The sequence below is a fragment of the Pan paniscus genome, chromosome 23 (assembly GCF_029289425.2).
Source record: "Pan paniscus chromosome 23, NHGRI_mPanPan1-v2.0_pri, whole genome shotgun sequence".
NCBI classification, from domain to species: Eukaryota; Metazoa; Chordata; class Mammalia; order Primates; family Hominidae; genus Pan; species Pan paniscus.
The window spans coordinates 52,441,976-52,454,993 of NC_085927.1; the positions used below are offsets into that span (position 1 = coordinate 52,441,976).

At 53.0% G+C, this 13,018-nt stretch overlaps 2 protein-coding genes and 1 non-coding gene across 5 annotated transcripts in view; 1 reads left to right on the forward strand and 2 right to left on the reverse strand.

Moving 5' to 3' along the window:
• The window catches only part of POLDIP3 (DNA polymerase delta interacting protein 3), a 34,135-nt gene extending 23,409 nt beyond the window's left edge, over nt 1-10,726 (reverse strand). Inside the window, exons 1-2 of one of the 3 annotated variants that reach the window (XM_063603343.1) lie at nt 10,240-10,726; nt 7,674-7,923 (exon numbers count right to left, since the gene is read on the reverse strand). In XM_063603343.1, the coding sequence (XP_063459413.1) occupies nt 7,674-7,732 (59 nt within the window). In that variant the 5' untranslated portion in view covers nt 7,733-7,923; nt 10,240-10,726. Of the gene's footprint in view, nt 1-7,673; nt 9,423-10,239 lie in introns of those variants that run through there. The other 2 variants (XM_003805178.5, XM_003805179.6) reach the window with 2 other exon arrangements.
• Nucleotides 8,128-8,277, forward strand: LOC112438166 (U12 minor spliceosomal RNA). Its single transcript, XR_003026645.1, has one exon. It is a non-coding gene; the product is annotated as a U12 minor spliceosomal RNA (small nuclear RNA).
• A 774-nt stretch (nt 10,727-11,500) lies between the features above and the next one.
• The window catches only part of LOC100982559 (NADH-cytochrome b5 reductase 3), a 31,043-nt gene continuing 29,525 nt past the window's right edge, over nt 11,501-13,018 (reverse strand). The window contains exon 9 of the mRNA XM_034948369.2: nt 11,501-12,635. Coding sequence (XP_034804260.1) covers nt 12,463-12,635 — 173 coding nt within the window. The 3' untranslated portion in view covers nt 11,501-12,462. The remainder of the gene's footprint in view (nt 12,636-13,018) is intronic.

Consider the following 13,018-nt stretch of genomic DNA (forward strand, 5'->3'; position numbering starts at 1 on the left):
AACTTCCCTCCCCCTCCCCCTCTCCCCGGTCTCCCTCTGATGCCGAGCCGAGGCTGGACTGGACTGCCGCCATCTCGGCTCACTGCAACCTCCCTGCCTGATTCTCCTGCCTCAGCCTGCCAAGTGCCTGGGATTGCAGGCGCGCGCTGCCATGCCTGACCGGTTTTTGTATTTTTTGGTGGAGACGGGGTTTCGCCGTGTTGGCCAGGCTGGTCTCCAGCTCCCGACCGCGAGTGATCTGCCTGCCTCGGGCTCCCAAGGTGCCAGGATTGCAGACGGAGTCTCGCTCAATCAGTGCTCTATGTTGCCCAGGCTGGAACGCAGTGGAGTGATCTCGGCTCGCTACAACCTCCACCTCCCAGCCGCCTGCCTTGGCCTCCCAAAGTGCCGAGATTGCAGCCTCTGCCCGGCCGCCACCCCGACTGGGAAGTGAGGAGCGTCTCTGCCTGGCCGCCCATCGTCTGGGATGTGAGGAGCCCCTCTGCCCGGCCGCCCAGTCTGGGAAGTGAGGAGTTCCTCTTCCCGGCCGCCATCCCATCTAGGAAGTGAGGAGCGTCTCGGCCCGGCCGCCCATCGTCTGAGATGTGGGGAGCGTCTCTGCCCGGCCGCCCTGTCTGGGATGTGAGGAGCGCCTCCACCTGGCCGCGACCCCATCTGGGAACTGAGGAGCGTCTCTGTCCAACCACCACCCCGTCTGGGAGGTGAGGAGCGTCTCTGCCCGGCCACCCCGTCTGGGAAGTGAGGAGCGTCTCCGCCCAGCAGCCGCCCGTCCGGGAGGGAGGTGGGGGGCAGCCCCCGCACAGCCAGCCGCCCCGTTTGGGAGGTGGGGGGCGCCTCCACCCGGCCACCGCCCCGTCTGGGAGGTGGGGGGCACCTCTGCCCGGCCACCCCATCTGGGAAGTGAGGAGCCCCTCTGCCCGGCCGCCACCGCGTCTGGGAGGTGTACACAACAGCTCATTGAGAACAGGCCATGATGACGATGGCGGTTTTGTCGAATAGAAAAGGGGGAAATGTGGGGAAAAGAGAGATCAGATTGTTACTGTGTCTGTGTAGAAAGAAGTAGACATGGGAGACTCCATTTTGTTCTGTACTAAGAAAAATTCTTCTGCCTTGGGATGCTGTTAATCTATAACCTTACCCCCCCCCCCCACAAAAAAAATTAGCTGCAAGTGATGATGCACATCTGTAGTCCCAGCTACTCAGAAGGCCAAGGCAGGAGGATCAACTAAGCCCAGGAGGTCCAGGCTGCAGTGAGCCAAGATCACGCCACTGGACTCCAGCTCGGGAGACAGAACAAGACCCTGTCTCAAAAATCAAAACAAAACAAAACAAAAACACCACCACCAAAACAAAAAGAAACAATCTTCCTTATCATTATTGTCTGGTATTTCAGTTTCAATATGTTGTTAAACCCTTAAAAATTTATACATATATATAAAGGAAGGATGAACAGTCCGCAGACTGAAGAAATCTTAGGACTCCGGTCATGCCCAGGGATACGGAGCACTCTCTAGCGACCAAAGGGTGAGCACAAGCAGCGAGGCGAGCGGGTGGTGCACGCACTGAGAACTCACATACCACAATGCCTGCCTGGCAGGAAGGACCACCAAGATGCTTTGTGCTGGCATTTTTATCTATTTGAACAGCCTAAAAGGCACATTTAGGGGTGGGAGTTAACGGTAGTTGAGGATGTAGTAGGAGCTCTCACGGTGGGAGGGAGTAAGCTATTTCCCTCAATCTGATGCACTCAGTTCCCTGGTTCCACCAGTGCTTTCAACTTCTTTCGTGAACAGCTTGAGGGGGCTTCAGTGTTCAGGCTTTTTATAATCACAGCTGCTCTTCCTGCATGAAAAGACAGCTATTCATCCCAGCAGGCAGCAGTACTGGTTTCAGGCAGGCATTAGTCATCGGAAATTTTTCAAATCAACGCTCCTGCCAGGGGTAGGTCTCTAAAACATAGACTCAATTATGTTACCCTCCCGCTTCTAGAACTGCTGGGGGCTCCTTAACAAAGCCCAACCCCTGGGGGGGCCTCGGCTCTGGCTCCAGCTTATGGCTGCAGCCTTACTCCCCACTGCAGTGACTACTGACGTTCCCAAAACACATCCTGCACTTTTATCCTCAGTAAATGTTTGGGAGGGCGAAGGAGGAAGGTTTTGACTGAGTCTCGTAATGCCCCACCTCCATCGCACCGAAACTACAGCTCTGCAACTGCTTCCAGGGCTTCACCAGGTATTCCGCGAGGTCCTGGCAAGAGCGCTGCTGCCAGGTGAGAAGGCAAACGTTCCCTGGACTCCAAATTCTCTCCCCTATACCCGCTACGGGAACCTGGCATAGGTGTGATGACCAGGGAGGGTCTGTCTGGGCTATAGGAATATTTCACCCTCCTGGCTGTCTGGGGAGGGCAGGGCTACAGCCCATTCTGGACAGATGTCCAGTCCAAAAGATTCAGGCCCATGAAGTGGGGCCCTGGATTATTATAAAGCAGATTTTAACCCATGGGTTTAAAATCCTCTGGGTTATGGGAGGCAGAGGTTGCCATGAGCCAAGATCGCACCACTGCACTCCAGCCTGGGTGACAGAGCAAGACTCCGTCTTATAAAAACAAACAAACAAAAAAAACTTCTGGGTTAGGGAGTGTTCGTTTAGGTGTGTGTTTAGGTCATTTTTATAGAGAGAAAACAGCTTAATTCTAACTATGATTGAGGGTCAACTCTGAATTAGGTGTTTAAGAGACACAAAGAAAAACAAGACACTAAAATACTATCCCCTGCTGGGCGAGGTGGCTCACGCCTGTAATCCCAAGCACTTTGGGAGGCTGAGATGGGCGGATCACTTGAGGTCAGGAGTTTGAGACCAGCCTGGCCAACATGGTGAAACCCCGTCTCTACTAAAAATACAAAAAATTAGCCGGGCGTAGTGGCACATGCCTGTAGTCCCAGCTACTCAGGAGGCTGAGGCAGGAGAATCGTTTGAATCCAGGAGATGGAGGTTTCGGTGAGCTGAGATGGCGCCACTGCACTCCAGCCTGGGCAGCAAGAGCAAAACTCTGTCTCAAAAATAAATAAAATAAAATACTATCCCCTTACCCAAGAGTCTTGTGCAGATGTTTCATTTTAAAACATAATTCGTTCCCTAGAGTTATGTAATAACTCATTTCCTCCCTTTTGTGTTTAGGTCTTTATTTCCTTTATCTTATTTCAACAAGGAAACAAGCAATCAGTACCAGGACCAGAGTCCTGGGCTGAACTGCAAAGTTTACAATCCACCCTGTCCCCCCACAACCTCCCACTTCCAGCTCCAAGGACTCCCCAGATGAGGCGTCTGGCCCAGAGAGCTGCTCAACTCCAGCCTCCAGCACATTCAAGGCTGCCACACTGAACTGCTTGGAGGCAGCTGACAGAAAGCTATCCGCTGAGGGTTAAACTCATCGAACTAACAAGAGCGGACATGTCAACTGACTTAACTGGGGATGCCCTCATATCTAAAAGGAAGAAACTGCTGGGCACAGTGGCTCACACCTGTAACCCCAGCACTTTGTGAGGCAGAGGCAGGAGGACTGCTTGAGTCCAGGAGTTCGAAACCGGCCTGGGCAACATGGCGAGACCTTGTCTCTACAGAAAATACAAAAATAATTAGCCAGGCATGATGGCATATGCCTGTGGTCCCAGCTACCTGGTAGGCTGAGGCAGGAAGACTGCTTAAGCCCAGGAGGCAGAGGTTGGAGTGAGCTGTGATCTTGCCACTGCACTCCAGCCTGGATGACAGAGCAAGATCCTGTCTCAAACAGATAAAGGAAAAAACCAACATGAGGGGCAGGCCAGCACTGCAACTGGTACCTAATGCTATCCTGAGGAGACTCTCTACGGATCTTTCACAACTAAAGTCACTGGAGATGTGCTGTGGTGAGGAAAGATAGCACCTCACCATGGAGGAAGGTATCACTCAAAACCACCCTCTTCTGGTTCAATCATTTCCCATTAGTCAAGGAATCTTTTAATAATTAATTGGAGGCCTAGGTAATAATAATGGTAATGACTTTTTTCTTTCTTTTTTAAAGAGATGAGGTCTTGCTCCGTCAACCAGACTGGGGTGCAGTGGTGCAAGCATGGCTCACTGCAGCCTTGAACTCAGGCAATCCTCCTGCCTTAGCCTCCCACACAGCTGCAGTTATAGGCATGAGCAACCACTGCATCCAGCTATGACCCTTTTCTTGACTCAGAAGGTGTGAGGAACACAAAACAGAATGGCTGCTTTTGAGAACAAGCACATTCCACAAATGTGATCCTTGGGATCACAGGAAACAAAGTGAGCAGAGTGGTGGGGAAAGAGGTTATTTACACTTCCGCAAGCTGGATCTTTGGCTATTTCTACTAAGAGGAAAAAGCTTTCTTAAACAACAAAATTCTTCCTGGAATATCCATGCAACATTAAAACCAAAGTTCCAAGTATGCAGATTCTTCTAGGCAGTATGTAAAATAGAATGTATGGCCAGGCACGGTGGCACTTTGGGAGGCTGAGACGGGTGGATCGTTTGAGGTCAGGAATTCAAGACCAGCCTGACCAACACGGTGAAACCCCACCTCTACTAAAAATACAAAAAAATTAACCAGGCGTGGTGGCGCATGCCTATGGTCCCAGCTTCTTGGGAGGCTGAGGCAGGAGAATCGCTTGAACCCGGAAGCCAGAGGTTGCACTGAGCTGAGATCATGCCATTGCACTCCAGCCTGGGCAACAGAGTGAGACTCCATCTCAAAAAAAATAAAGAAATAAAATAAAAATAAACTTACTGCAGGAAATGACATCTGTTCATTGAATTTGTTCAGATCTTTCACATTATCTTAACAGTGACCACTGGATCTAGTTTTTCTTTGTTGGCTGTGCAAGTGAGATAAAAACAGAGTTTCCAGAAGATTTAACTCAAACTCAGCATGCACTCCAGGTTCTTCCATGCTAGTCTCTCTGCCTGCACTCTTTGCCCCAATCCAATCCTCACACAATGGCAAAGAAATATTTTCAAGCTAAAAATAGAATCATGTTACTCCTTTACTTTAAGAAGCCTTCAATGACAATAACGAAAGCTAACATCTATCAAGCACTTAACTACCCGTTGTCAGGAACTTTTCAATGCACTTTAGGTATATTAATTCACTCAGTCCTAACAATAACCTAATAAAGTAGATATTACTCATGTTTTATAGATAAGGAAAGAAAGGCAAGGAATGGTTAAGTAACTTGCAGACGGTTCTAGGGAAAGTGGGAGAAGCAGGGATTGGAAGCTTGGCGGTCTGCCTCTAGAGTCCCAGTGCTCACCTATGCTCCAGGGGCGTTGTGTGCTTCTATGCCTTTAAGGAAAGGTCCAAGATAATTACCAGCCTTTGCTGAACACTTGCCACATGGCACAAACTTTAAAACATACCTTCTGGCCCGGCGCAGTGTCTCATGCTTGTAATCCCAGGACTTTGGGAGGCCGAGCGGGGGTGGATCACCTGAGGTGAGGAGTTCGAGACCAGCCTGGCCAACATGGTGAAACCCCATCTCTACTAAAAATACAAAAATTAGACAGTCGTGGTGTCGGGCACCTGTAATCCCAGCTACTTGGGAGGCTGAGACAGGAGAATCGCTTAAACCCAAGAGGCAGAGGTTGCAATGTGCCAAGGCTGTGCCACTGCACTCCAGCCTGGGCAATACAGTGAGACTCCCTCTCAAAAAAACAAACAAAAAAAACCCTTCTCACATTTAATCCCCCTCAACCAGGAATCACCATTACAAGTGAGGAAACTGCCTAGTTCAGAACTCCCCTGGCCAGGGAAACAGAATCCAACAGTGGCAGGTGCCAGGTGTATCCAGCTGCAAGGCCCCTGTTCCTGTGGATCCACACATACCCACCCCCCATTCCTGCAGCCCCACCTACTGCCCAAAACAAAACTCTGCACACACTAAATCCAAAAACATACAGATCAAATAGACTACAGTGCAGTCCACCTGCAGTCAGAAACTGGGGGAGTGACCTCAGAGACAGAAGAACCTGGGGTGGATCATTCTGTCGTTTCCAAAGGAACCTACAAAATGTGGATGGACTTAGAAGTGGCCAGAGAAGCCAGCACCAGCTTCACATCAGTCACTAGATGGAGATCTGAGAGAGCTTTCACAGTCAGTAGTTGAGGAAACAAATACTAATGTGTGCCCGTTATGAACCAGAAGCCAGGTAAGTGCTGGCTGCGAATTATGAGGTGGTGGTGGCAGTTGTAGTTGGTGCAAGTGTCCAGGATGGGGAAGGAGGTGAGGGATACATTTCAGACATCAAGAGAAAAACCTAGCCACAGGCATATGGGTGGTATTAATAAACATCTGCCGAATGGCCGGGCCGGTGGCTCACGCCTGTAATCCCAGCACTTTAGGAGGCCGAGGCGGGAGGATCACCTGAGGTCAGAAGTTTGAAACCAGCCTGACCAACACAGTGAAACTTCCATCTCTACTAAAAATACAAAAATTAGCCGGGCGTGGTGGTGCACACCTGTAGTCCCTGCTACTTGGGAGGCTGAGGCAGGAGAATCGCTGGAACCGGGGAGGCGGAGGTTGCAGTGAGCCGAGATCGCACCACTGCACTCCAGCCTGGGCGACAGAGCAACACTCCGTCTCAGAAAAAACATAAAAATAAAAATAAACATCTGCTGAGAGAACAAATGTCTGAGAAAACAATATCTAACATATTTACATCCTGGCTATTTACAAAGACATTTAAACTTAATGTGTGTTGGGAAACTATTGGGCCAAGTTCTCACTTCTTCGTACAGATGAACTCAGCTCACAAAGGCTTGAAATGACTAATAACATTTAAGGGTCTAGGGGAAGTTTGGGAGACATGACTGCAAATCACCTCCATGGCTCCTCAGCCAGCTCAAGCACTTTCTCCCGCCCAACCCACCAGTTTTTCAAGCCCATGTAGGAGGCCAACTCAGCCAGCAATTAAATCGCGCTCAGCCCGCCGCTCAGTTCTCCGTGGCCTCGGGCAAGTCACTCTACCACTTCCAGCCTGAAGTTCCCCATCAGTAAAAGGTGGGTAACATGAATAGCTAGCAGACAACAGGACTGTAAAAGATTAAATGAGGCATCGTGTATATGAACGGGCTCAGAAAACTTAAAACGCCGCACAAAGGGAGGCGAGTGTTAACAGGGGCCGCGTGGAGGGGGATTTGGGCTTGCGCCTCAGCTTCGGCCGTCGGAGCAAGTCACTTTCCTGCTACTAAACTTCGGTTGTCTCAACTCTAAAATGGGTGGAGACCAGGCAGCGCCGAGATCACGGAGCGGGGCCCAAATGCCAGTCCAGACATGCGAGGAGGCTGCGCCGCCGAGACCCCAGGACCCCGGAACGCGGGGGCCCCAGGGGGCAGCCCCTCAGGTCCACGAGGCGGCACCCTGTCACCGCCGCGGCCCCGTCGGCCTCCCAGGCCCGCCAGAGGGACTGCGCCTCGGCCAGTGGGCGGGCGGTCGGGGCCGCGGCGGGGACGGCGGGGACGGCGCGGACGGCGGCGGCCGGCCAATGAGGAGCGCGGCTGTGGTTGGGGGCGGGCGCACCCGGTCCTCCGCGTCGCTCCCGGACCGCTACCTCCCCCGCCTCGAGCTCCACTAGGCCGCGGACCCTAAACCCGAAGAAAGGAAAGGCCTCTCACCGTCCTTTCGCCGCCGCCCCGCGCTTCCTGATGAGTTCGTCCAGGGAGATGTCCGCCATCTTGCTCCGCCGAGCAAGCCGAAAGCAGTCGAGACACCCCCAGCCCGCGAGTCCGCCCCTTCGGCCGCTAGGGAGCGACGAACTACTTCCGGCGTCCGCGGACCAACTCTCGCGACAGCCAGCTCAAAGCAGGCAAGAACCGGAAGGGGCGGGGACGTTCCCCGTGAGCCTTCGCGGGGCTGGCTGCTCATCTGCATACGGAAGTTCGGCACATTATGAATTATTTATTTTCCTCGACGGAAAAAAATTAAATGAAAAGCAACAAAATACCTTATTAACAAGTAAGAAAAACTTCAATGGAACTAGATCATGACCTCGACAGTCAACTACGATAGTCATCATACGCCTAATGAGAATAGAATTCATTACCTAGGAAATAAACGAAGGGGTTTCTTATGCCTTAAACTTATGAGTAAGGAAAATAACGATTCGGGGTGACGCCCGAATCCTCACTGCTAATGTGAGACGAATTTTTGAGCGGGTAAAGGTCGCCCCTAAGGTGACCCGCCTACTTTGCGGGATGCCTGGGAGTTGCGATCTGCCCGACCCCATTCACACCTAAAAAGTAGACTGAGAGTGGGGTGGCTGTGTTTCTGTTTCTTGTTGGTGGGTGGTGAGTGCGTTTTTTTCCTTGTTTTCTCCGTTACCCACGCTGCCGGTTGCTTGGCAGTCTTGTTGTTGGCTGGGGACGCTCTGCGCTTCATCACTGTCCGCAACTGCGCTTTGAGCTGGTCTAAGTGTATTGACGTTGTGACCCACGAAACTGGCAATTTCCATATGTGCGGCCTTACCCAGTTCTCCCAAACTTCCCCGTATAACCGCTTCTCTGTGCTTCAGAAAGATAAGTCCCGCCCCGGCCTCACACAGCAGCTCAGTTCTGACAGCGTTTAATATGTAAAATGGAGCAAATACTTTATAGGAGAGTTAAAAAGCCTAATTCATTTACGTGTTAAATACAGGGAATGGCTTTTGCATTGATATAACCCCAGCCTCCAGCATGCGCCAGGCCTGAGGTAGGTGTTCGGCACATATTTTCTCCAATCACTCTAAAAATACACTCCATGCCCTTAGAACGGGTGGGGTTATGTCCTCTTGGCCATCAGGCATCAGGAGCTCCGTGCAGAAACTGGGTAAGAGGCCAGGAGCGGTGGCTCATGTCTGTAATCTCAGCACTTTGGGAGGCTGAGGCGGGTGGATCACCTGAAGTCAGGAGGTCGAGACCAGCCTGGCCAACACGGAGAAACCCCGTCTCTACTGAAAAAAAAAAAAAAAAAAAATTAGCCGGGTGCGGTGGCGCGGCCTGAAATCCCACCTACTTAGGAGGCTGAGGCAGAAGAATCGCTTGAACTCGGGAGGCGGAGGTTGCGGTGAGCCGAGATCGCGCCATTGCACTCCAGCCTAGGCGACAGAGCAAGACTCCGTTTCAAAAAAAAAAAAAAAGAAAAAAAAAGAAAAGAAAAGAAAAAGAAAGAAAGAAAGAAACTGGGTAAGAGCAATCCTGCAATCCTCCTGCCTCAGCCTCCTGAGTAGCTGGGATTACAGGCCCGCCTCACCACGCCGGGCTCCTTCCCAGACCTCTTTTCCTCACCCATAGAACGGGACCATTAAGCCTTTCCTCCCTTCCAGGCGTGCCAGGAGGAACGCGCGAGAGGTGGGAGGAGGACAGGCTGGCCAGTCGGGTCAGCTGGACAGTGTAGGGCAGATGCGGAGGACGATTTTATTTTTATTTTTGAGACGGTGTCTCGCTCTGTCGCCCAGGCTGGAGTGCAGTGGCACAATCTCAGCTCACTGCAGCCTCCGCCTCCCAGGTTCAAGCGATTCTCCTGTCTCAGCCACCCAAGTAGCTGGGATTACAGGCGCACGCCACTACGCCCGGCTAATTTTTGTATTTTTAATAGAGACGGGGGTTTCACAATGTTGGCCAGGCTGGTCTCGAACTCCTGACCTCAGGTGATCCACCCGCGTCGGCCTCCCAAAGTGCTGGGATTACAAGCATGAGCCACAGCACCCGGCCTCCTTTCTTGCTCTTTTATAACTCATTTAGAGCTGTGTTGATTTTTAAAATTCTTCGCATAGGTAGGTGATACTGCCTGTGAATTCTGCAGCATAAAGGGCCTGTTACAACTGTTATTTTAAAGGTGTTGGCCGGGCATGGTGGCTCACGCCTGTGATCCCAGCACTTTGGGAGGCCAAGGAGGGTGGGTCACCTGAGGTCAGGAGTTTCAGACCAGTCTGACCAACATGGTGAAACCCCATCTCTACTAAAAATACAAATTAGCCGGTGTGGTGGTGCACGCCTGTAATCCCCAGGTATTCCAGAGACTGAGGCAATAGAATCGCTTGAACCTGGGAGGCAGAGGTTGCAGGGAGCCAAGATCGTGTCACTGCACTCCAGCCTGGGAGACAGAGCGAGACTCTGTCTCAAAAATAATAAATAAAGGTGTCGAGTCGTAACGGAGAATCGCTGCCCTAGAGCCCTCTCCCATTTTCTGAATGGGGAAACAGACCTGGAGAGGGTGGGAATCAGGTCCAATTGATCCCCTTTTCCCAGGTCCCGGAGGCAGCCTCTTGTGGGCTCAGGCAGGCCTGTGTTCAAATCCTGTGCCTTTCAGCCTCAGACAGGGACAGAAATGAGGATGAAACCTAACGCGTGTCCATCGCTAGCAGTCCCCCGCCACAGTGTGAAGGCCATTTTGGGTCTGAGATTCCTTTTCCTGCCACTGTAGGTAGTGAGGTGGCCAGAGACAGAATGGAAAATGCGAAGTGAGAGGAGACAGGGCTCTCCTGGTCCCCGAGGTTGGTCTTGGGCCCTCCTTCCTGTGAACCTGCCCCGTCCCCTCTTCTTCCCCACTCCCCTCCAGCCACACTGGCCTCACTGTGCTCCTAGGGCCACCCAGCAAGTCGCCCGAGCACCAGCCTAGCCCCGCCTCCCTCTCCAGCCTCATCGTTGCTGCCCCTTCCAGCCACCTACCTTCTTTGATCTGTTTCTGAAAGTTTATTCCACAAGCTGGTCCCAACGGCAGGGCCTTTGCGTCTGCTGTTTCCACCATTTGAACAACCACCCACCCCAGCAGGGCCAGCTCTCTCTTCCCGTCCCAGCCCAAATCCATCTCCTTGGGGCCGTCCTGCTGCCCCATTTTAAGAACAGCCCCACACCCGCCTTGCCTCATCACCTCTGTAATTCACCACCATGCAGATGGCATCCTCTGACTTTCCTGAGCCTCGAGGCTCATCTGACCCTGACAGGAGGCAGCAGCCTCGCGGTGCATTGGGGTGACTGGGGTTGCGTGGTTTCAGCTGGTTTGCCTCTGGGGGTTGGGAATTTTTCTTCCTGTGTATACTTCTCTGCACTTTCCAAATTTTCTACCATAAAGATACATCAAAAATAAATGCTGGAGCCCGGCGCAGTGGCTCACGCCTGTAATCCCAGCACTTTGGGATGCCGAGGTGAGTGGATCACTTGAGGTCAGGAATTCAAGACCAGTCTGGCTAACATGGCAAAACCCTGTCTCTATTAAAAATACAAAAACTAGCTGGGTGTGATGGTGGGCACTTTTAGTCCCAGCTACTCAGGAGGCTGAGGCAGGAGAATCGCTTGAACCCGAGAGGTGGAGGTTGTAGTGAGCTGAGATCATGCCACTCCAGCCTGGGTGACAAAGGGAGACTCCGTCTCAAAAAAGAAAAACAAAATGCTAGGTCTTCCCCAGCCCTTTCCTGACCCCGCCCCTTGTGTTGCAGGTCACAGACCCTCGAGGAGCTAGAGAAGGGTTAATATTAGCAAAGTTTTACTTTTTTTTTTTTTCCTGCTCATAAATGACTCTGAAAAAGCCGATACGCAAGAGGCTAACACAACTGTAGTCTAAAGGCAACGTCGAGGTCACTGATATGTCCCTCAGACAAGAGGCACTGCTCAGAATCCCCCTGTGCTGGGGTGAGGGAAGGAGGGGACGGTTTAGGACAGAGGAATAAATACATGTGGTTGTGGGAGTTCTGCCATCGGGGATGGTGGCCCCAGCCCAGGACCCCAAAACCCTGAGGCGGTGCAGCGGGCTGCCAACCCCCCAGCTCGGGGTTCCCCAAGGCTGCCTCAGTGTTTGGATGGGCTGGAAGGAAATGCTGAGGTTCTGGGAGGGCCCCATGGCCAGCCCCCTCTTCCCACTCTAGCCAGAGGAGAGCCAAGCTCCCGGCTGGCCAGGGCCCTGGGGTAGGGAGCAGTGCCCCCAAGAGGGCTTTCTGGTGTCAATGTCTCATGCAGCGCCAGGTGGTGAGGCCTGGGCCTGGCCCTGAGGCGGGAGTGGGGGTGACAGGCGAGGCTGGGGTGGGCCCTGGCACCTGCAGCTTTGGGCTGCCCATGTGTGTCTGCTGACATCCTGACTATGGTCCACGGCCGGGAATGGTGGGCAGACGGGGCTGCTGGCAGCCCTCAGCCTTGTAGTGTGTGTGTGGGGTGGACGAGGGGTCATGAGGACAGGGATGGGGCTGGGCGTCTCTGGTAAGGACCAGTAAGTGCCAGGCAGGACCTACTCTGAAGGCTCAGCCGTGGCCCACCTGGGACACAGCCCTGCTCCCGAAGGGGCCCCAGGGGGCCTGCTCAGCCAGGTCATTCACCAGGGCACGGGCAGGCCAGGCTGAACCCGGGGCCCCAGTGTGCGATGTGGGGAGGTGACCGGGTGAGCATGAACAGGGCGTGGGGTAAGCGGGGCGGGTGGCCGTGTGACCGTGCCCGGCCCTCAGAAGGCGAAGCAGCGCTCCTTGGGGTGGCCCACGCGGTCCAGGTTGGGAAGGCAGGCGTACTGGATCATGGGTGGGGGGCCACACATCAGCACTAGCGGCTCCTCCTCTGGGGGTGGAAGGTGGTCCCGGATCATCTCCTCATTCACGAAGCCCTGGCTGTAGTCCCAGGCTGTGGGGGTGAGAGACCAGGTAAGCTGACGTGTGGCTGTGTGGTCACCAACCTGCTGACTGACCAACCCTAGGCGGTGAATTCCTTAAATGCTGAAGAATGGAGAGGCTGATCCCAGCAAACTGTCACCAGGACCCCCTGCCCCCAACCCTGACTCAAGCCTATGGCCTCAGGCCCTGCAGCCTGAAACCAGTGTACAAAGCCCATCATGGTTCCCCTGACTGCACTTTACAGTTTGCAAAGCTTTTGCTTCCATTTGGCCTCCGGGGTGTCCCTTGGAACAACCCAGTGGGTGGACAGGGCGGGGAATATGAATCCCATTTTACAGATGTGGCAACCGAGGCCCAGAGGACCCAGAGTTGAGTTGCTCAAGATCACACAAT